This window comes from Physella acuta, unplaced genomic scaffold (genome assembly GCF_028476545.2).
Source record: "Physella acuta isolate Inbredline_101_S28 unplaced genomic scaffold, ASM2847654v3 ptg000988l, whole genome shotgun sequence".
Classification (NCBI taxonomy): Eukaryota; Metazoa; Mollusca; class Gastropoda; family Physidae; genus Physella; species Physella acuta.
Window position 1 is genome coordinate 114,690 of NW_026732505.1, and position 7,883 is coordinate 122,572.

Below are 7,883 nucleotides of genomic sequence, written 5' to 3' on the forward strand. Positions count from 1 at the left end.
AATTATTGTTTTGAACATGATTCTCATTGTATAAAAAACATAGCGGTTATTTGTTTCTATGCGTCTCTACATAGGTTTTACAATACCAATGGCGGAAATAGCTTTTCTATAATTTCCACCTATTTAAAGAATATATTCACATTTAGCTTGGTAAATACTACATGGCAAGTACAAGAACTAGAAGTTGGAGACCTACTTAAAAGCCCAATAGCTGTTTGGTATTGTTGAAAAAAATATGTTGCTTGGTTATAAAGCTGACACTCCAGACTATAAAAGAATAATCTATCCGAGACAGCAAAAATAGCTTCTTTAAAAATCAACTTTCACTTTATACATTTTCTTTTAGTTTGAAAAAAAAAATGTTTTAGTATGGATAATCTTAGAAGATTAATCAATATGATAGACCAAGGTCGAATTGAATTCTGATTGATAAATAACTCTAGGCGTTGGTAGCCGATGACTTGTTCAGTGATTTTATTTTCTACAGTAATATGTAATGTGGTGGATGGACGATGTTGACGTTTTTGATGAGTAGCAATGAATAATAACCTTGTATTTTCTGGGTGTGTTTGCATTGTGTTAACTTTTGTCCTGTTGACAAATTCATTGACACATTTTAGTAACTGGATCGAGGTTGGTGATTGAAACATTTAGGAATATGATATTCCTCGTGAATCCATAGTCATGGCTATTGTTATTATTTCATAGAATGTTTCATCGTATTACGCATATTTTGCAAGGCGATTAACAGAATAAATACCCACTTGTATACAGATATTTATGCAACATTAATACATATAAATTACTAATTAAACAACTGAAATGATGATTTTTTTTATTTCATTCATTAAAGATGGTTAGTTCAAGGTATCAAAATAGATGTAAATTTTGATACTTTAATAAAGCATTTAAAAAGTTCACTTGAACAGATTTCACAAAACGATGTTTGCTGTACTAACTTAAAGAATAGATATTTTAAACAATAATAAAAATGATGGTATATTTAAAAATGTTTTATATATTTTCATTACAACCTTTAGTCAATATTTTACATTTCTTGATAAAACAAACGTTAATCGTACTCACATATGTAAGTAAAACACTTAAAAGTTATTTTGTTTAAAATATTTTTGATATTAGTTTTTAAATTCATTTATAGTTCTACATGTTATGTTTTACATTCTTTTTATATTTGAAAAAACAAAATGGAAATTTAGATGTTAATTCTTGTGATGATGTAACAATTACTACTTCTATGGCAACCGAACTCATCGTTAATCGTCTGCTCGCAAAACTGATCAACCGCACAGGTCTCATCCAAAGCACCGCCCCCCTTTTTTCACTCTTGCGTCAGCGGTACTCGAACCTGCTCACAGTCGCGGGTTGGTTTTCGCTCGTTTGCATGGCGTCTCTACGCACTGCGTCTCGTCGTGCTGACGTTTACGCTGTTGTATCAATCTCTCTGCTACACTCAGTGTATCGGGGTAATGAAAGTTTGCTGAGGTCTGCAACAGGTTGAAGGTTCCATATTACAACAAGTAAATGTGTGGGAATGAGGATTAAGAGATAGCGAAATTAACTAGTTTATGAGAATATAATACCGTTATCGGTAATAAATTGTATATATATATATATATATATATATATATATATATATATATATATATATATATATATATATATATATATATATATATATATATATATATATATATATATATATATATTGCAAGATATTAAATATATTATATGCAAATCAAGTAAAGTTTCCCTTTCAAACCTGACCTCTATGGGGCAAGTGAAGTAGAGTTCACTTGTTTCTGTGACCTCGGCATATGAAGAGAAAGTGTGGTCAGCACTATGCCCAGCCGCCTTTACTTTCCCCTAGGTACCCATCAGAGTTGGGTGGACTCAGGGACCGTAAACTGACTTGAACCCGGATTCGAACTCGTGACTTACGGGTTAGCAGTCCAGCTCTCTACCGCTAGACCACTCCGTCCCATTTTATGCAAATGATTAAGTATTATGGTAATGTTTTGTTAATTATTTGTTTTACTGTAAATATATATATATATATATATATATATATATATATATATATATATATATATATATATATATATATATATATATATATATATATATATATGTGTGTGTGTGTATTTATTAATACTATAAAAGCCAAACATTTAAATGTTTGAGTAAAAACATTCTTAAATGTATATTTTTTGTTTCTTGAGTGATAGGCTAAGTGTGGTTTTTCTTTGTTTGGTGAGTTTAGTTTTTCCCTTTGGTGGTTTCGGACTTTTACTGTGAGGTCTCTTTATGTTGTGTTTTGAGTATGCTGGTTTACGTGTATAATGAGGTTTGTTACAATAATATGTGGTGTTCATTCAGGATTTATCATGGGTTTTTGTGCCAATGTTATGGGGTGTTTTGAAATTATTTTTAAAATGTCCAGCTTACTTTTACATACAGCAGTTTTTCACATTGCGTAACGAGCATTAGAAATGTTAGATCGATCAGTTCACTCTTGCTTGCAATATCCATCTCAAACTTCACCAAACGACGCCTGTAAGTAAATCCGTTATAGATGTTAAGGGTCAGTCGTAGGTTAGATAGAAATAGGTTAGAATAATCTAGAATTAGGGGAGAGTGCGTGTGTGAGTTGAGTTTACTCTAAAGTATTGTTAACCCCGGTGTGTTGATGTATTGTTATTCCAAAGTTGAATGCGGTATAAAAGCTGGAGTGAATTGTTGTAAGGGGTTAGTTGGTAGCAGTTAGGGCGAGGGCGACCCTGTAACGTTGAACGTGAAAATAAATAAAAGTATACTATATGTGTCACGAATCGTTGTAGAGTTGAATCGAATCTGGATGTAACAATAGATAAGTTGTTTCCCTTAACATAAGCTCAAAATTGTTATTGTTAAAACCTACATAGGCCAACATAATTAAACGTATTGTGTAAATTTAACTATTTAGTAATTAAAATTAGTGAAGTTTAGGTGTGGTAACTATCTCCAACTGTCAAAAGGTGTATCCTATCTTCTTGGTGTCTTCTTCCAGGTCACGTCTCCAGGTCTTTCTTGGTCTGCCTCTCCTCCTCCTGCCTTGTGGATTCCAGATGAGGGCCTGCCCTGTTTTATCCAGCTTTAATATGTATTTAAGTAGGGAAGGTTCAAGGGGGAATGTCTGCTCTAATGCTGACTGTTCTATTTTTTTTCATATGCTAAATGTAGATCCCCTAGCACGCATTTGGAGTGTAGACCAGCGAGTAAAAGAGGTTGTTGTATTTCTAAAAGCGACATGATTATGCAGCAAGGCCTATAAAGCAACATCGAAATATAACCGCAGAAATACCTTCACACACCGCAAAACCAAACAAGTATAAAAACTTACCAAAAACTAACCATGAATAGCGACAGTACCACTGCCACCGTAAAATCATCCAACTCGAGAGATTGGGGTTTCTCTGCAAGCAGTAGACGTATTTTATAGATGGGTAAGCATGGATCCAAAGCGTTATATATTGCCATGAATGAAGGCATGCCATCAACGGTGTAGGCCACTTTCATTGCTGGACAAGCCTTTGTCTGTAAGTGTCAGTAAAGATATAAACAAACTTTTTGGTAATAGCTTTCATAAAACAAGATGTTACGGCGTGTGGGGGTGGGGGGTAGGATGAGTACTCTAACCCTAGCGGTAGAGCGCTAACCTGCTAACCCAAAAGTCTCGAGTTTGAATCAGGGTTCAAGTCCGCCCAGCGCTGATAATGTGAGGATTATTAAATATAAGTAATTGCATAGATTTAGAGTTGCGTCCCTTTTGTTTACATGTTCAAATTATAGTCAATTTTAGCTGTATTTAGATTAAAGAAAGTAAACAAATCGTACACATATTTCTGTAGCATAGGAATAATTAAGAGGGAAGTGACATATAGCGCAGGAAGCTGAGGTTAGGTAGGGTATAAAAGGTGGGATTAGGAAAGTTTGGGGGTCCATTCTCTCATAGGCAGCTTAGGTCCTTTATACTTTGTATACTTTCAAATAATAAAGAAGTAAATAATACACGGACTTCGTGTTAATTCATTGTCGACCCTGTCCCCATCTAGCCTTACAACAGATGGGGATCTAACTCATTCTAGGGAGAGTAAAGGTGGCTGGTCACAGTACTGTTCACACTATACATCATATGCCGAGGTCAAGAAACATATGAATTCTACTTCATCTGCCCAATGGATCGAGAGGTCTAAAGAGTATTCTTTTTGTTTACTTTACCTAAAACAAGATTGTGATCTAGTTAGAAATGTTGCTATTTTTTGAGTAAATAGTTTAAGATAGATACAATACCGTTTCATTGAAAAAATGTAAATGTTTGCAACTTCCCGATGTATTTTAATTTTGGTTATCAACTCTGGTAAGTACTCTCAACTAATTAGTCTGATGATATTTATAAATTGAAAAGAAAGCTTAAAAATCAGATTATCCCATTTGTTTCACCCTAATTACGTGGATGATTAATTGCTCTATTCTTTGGTTAAAAGTAAACAATGCTACCACTCTGTCGACTTGCAACTAAGTTCAAACAATGCTATCACTATGTCGACTTGCAACTAAGTTCAAACAACGCTATCACTATGTCGACTTGCAACTAAGTTCAAACAACGCTATCACTCTGTCGACTTGCAACTAAGTTCAAACAATGCTATACCTCTGTCGACTTGCAACTAAGTTCAAACAACGCTATCACTCTGTCGACTTGCAACTAAGTTCAAACAATGCTATACCTCTGTCGACTTGCAACTAAGTTCAAACAACGCTATCTCTCTATCGACTTGCAACTAAGTTCAAAAAATGCTATCGTTATGTCGACTGGCAACTAAGTTCAAACAATGCTATTATTCTGTCGACTTGCAAGTAACTTCAAACAATGCTATCGCTGTGTCGACTAGCAACCAAGTTCAAACAATGCTATCGCTGTGTCGACTTGCAACCAAGTTCAAACAATGCTATACCTCTGTCGAATAGCAACCAAGTTCAAACAATGCTATCATTATGTCCACTTGCAACCAAGTTCAAACAATGCTATCATTATGTCCACTTGCAACCAAGTTCAAACAATGCTATCATTATGTCCACTTGCAACCAAGTTCAAACAATGCTATCATTATGTCCACTTGCAACCAAGTTCAAACAATGCTATCGCTCTATCGACTTGCAACTAAGTTCAAACAATGCTATACCTCTATCGACTTGCAACTAAGTTCAAACAATGCTATCACTCTGTCGACTTGCAACCAAGTTCGACTACTCACCAAACACAACCAGGCCCGTTCTTTTATCAGGGGCGTGTTATTTTCCAATTTGCTTGCCACGATCTTCAGTACCTTGAGCTGTCCTGTGTGTGACCTGGACAGCGCTGTCACAAAGCTGTCAGTCAGGAGCTGGTAGTCGATGCCTAGTTTTGTCAGGCGGTTGAGAGAAAGGATGCCGTTGGTCACTCGCTCAAACTCAGCCGGTCTCTGGGCTAAAGAAGTCGCCTCAAAGAACCCGTCGATGACCAGTGACTGTAGGGTTCCCCTGGACACGGTCAAGACGGTGTCCATGACCTTGATGCCTTCATGGAGCGGCCACTGCGCAGACGACATTTGGAAACAATGAAGACGGTCAAGGCCGGAGAGCATGCGCATCATAACTTGACGGATACCGGAAACAGTTGTCAACAACGCGCCTTGTAACTGCAGGTCAACTATTTTTATTGAAGTCAGAGACGGATGCTGTAAATTCAACAAAAATTTCCGAAAATCATTCGCCATGGATTTACACCCAGCATTGGCATGCTGATGAAGGCAAGAGATCCACAATTCCTTGAAATGTCCGCCGAGAATGTTTGATAAACACAAAGTTCTTTTGCTATGAAGAGATTTGTGTGCACAGCTAAGCTTCAGGTGCATGGTTCGCCAAAAGTGGGGCGTAGTGTGGATCAAATCCCGCCAAGACCTGCATACCGTCGCTAGTCTAAACAGATCGCTCTGTGGCAGATAATCAAATATATTTACCATCACTTCTTGTGGTAATGTATTCCAATGGTTTTTACCATCTGTTTCTTCTGTTGTGTTCCTATAGTTTTCCTTACGTTGATGTTGCTGTCTAGGCGCAGGCATTGGAGCACGAACTATTTTTCTTTTTAACTTTGCCATAATTTAAAAATTTTTCTTCTTTTTTTTTGTTTTGAAAGTCAGTAATAATCTGGATCTAGATCTAGATTTATAATTCGTACATGCACTTAAAAGATAGACTTCTACTTCCTGTCAAAGCAGTGCAGATCAGTGTTCGATGTGTGGTGTGTAAACTACTACACTTGAAGTACTCAACATATGGACACGTCATGGGCGTAGCGAGGGGGGGGGGGGGGCGAGGGGTGCGGACCGCACTGGGTGACACCATTTAGGGGGTGACACCAAGGCAAAAAATAGCAAAATATAGGGAGAAAAACTTGAGGGGGTGCAAATCGAAAACTTGAGTGGAGGGGGGGGGGAGGTGCAAATCGAAAACTTGAGGGTGGGGTGCAAATCGAAAGTTTGGGGGGGGGTGCAAATCGAAAACTTGAAAGTTTGTCCCCGGGAAGGGTCGCTACGCCTCTGGGGGGTGACACCATTAAGTGCCGCACCGGGTGACACCCGACCTCGCTACGCCACTGGGACACGTTAGTAAGATATTTCAGTTCCACCGTCTTAGTCGTTTGATGCATTCTATTGTTAGCATGGAAGACACATTAAATAAAGACCTGTCTCTTGTCAGCATTCACTGTTTAGGACAATGGCTGTTTTTTTTTTTATTTTGAAATTAGATAAGGGTAGAAATTAAATACTTCGGAAACTCACGCAAAGTGCAGAAAAATTTAAACTTTCCAGTTTACATTGTGATTGTGTACAGAAAAGTTTATGGATGACTATCGTTCGTAATTACAAGATGTCTATTTGACAAAGAATCATTGGATGTTAATTCCGGAGTTCATTTGTTTTGTTCTAAATATTAAATTTCTTCCTTTTTATATACCACGGCTTTTATGCATGCTTTGAGCATGTTAATTGATTATATTATACTACAGCCACTGCGCTTATTTCAACTAATAGACGATAAGACAAAAGTTTAAATTTTTTTTTGTTTTCGTTTTTAACGTAGATCTGTGAACAGGTGTAAAAAAAATAACAATTAATGTATATAGAGCAGTCTTTTGCATAATCAGAAAATTGTATCTGTAATCCCTGAAGTTAGAAACACTTTTCAAGAAATGTTTATTATATTGCAAATACAAAAGGACTGTATGTGTGTTATATACACAATTATGTGTTCAACGTTTCATTTAAATTTTCTTGTACTAATTAATATTTTACGTTTTTTTTTGTACTAATTAATACTTTACGTTTTCTTGTACTAATTAACACTTTACGTTTTATTGTACTAATTAATACTTTACGTTTTCTTGTACTAATTAATACTTTACGTTTTCTTGTACTAATTAACACTTTACTTTTTCTTCTACTAATTTTTACTGAGCACAATCAACTTTGTCGAGGCCATGTTATTAAAAATTATCTATATCTGCCTCAAATCTAAATATAATGATGAAATGACGATGTAAAATTTCTGTCTGATTTATTTTACCGCCTTATGTAAATACCAAAAAAAAAAATTAAAATGGTATTTTATTGCTTTCTTTTTTAAGTATGTTAAAACGTCGGTATTTCAACACTTCTGCAGTAAAATAGACGGATTCAGTTCATGAGTTAGCTGTATAAGAGCAAATATATGTTTTTCTTGAAAACGGAAACAAACATGTTGAATTTAATAAAAAAAGAACTATAGAGATATGTCAGTAA

General features: G+C 35.8%; 1 protein-coding gene across 1 annotated transcript; it reads right to left on the reverse strand.

Moving 5' to 3' along the window:
- Positions 1-901: 901 nt before the first annotated feature.
- On the reverse strand, positions 902-6,212 carry LOC131954304 (F-box only protein 39-like). Its single transcript, XM_059317886.1, has 4 exons — positions 5,316-6,212; positions 3,401-3,594; positions 2,467-2,572; positions 902-1,505 (listed from the first exon to the last, which is right to left on the reverse strand). Exons 1-4 carry the CDS (start codon positions 6,198-6,200, stop codon positions 1,371-1,373), a joined length of 1,320 nt encoding a protein of 439 aa, XP_059173869.1. The 5' UTR covers positions 6,201-6,212; the 3' UTR covers positions 902-1,370.
- Positions 6,213-7,883: the final 1,671 nt, after the last annotated feature.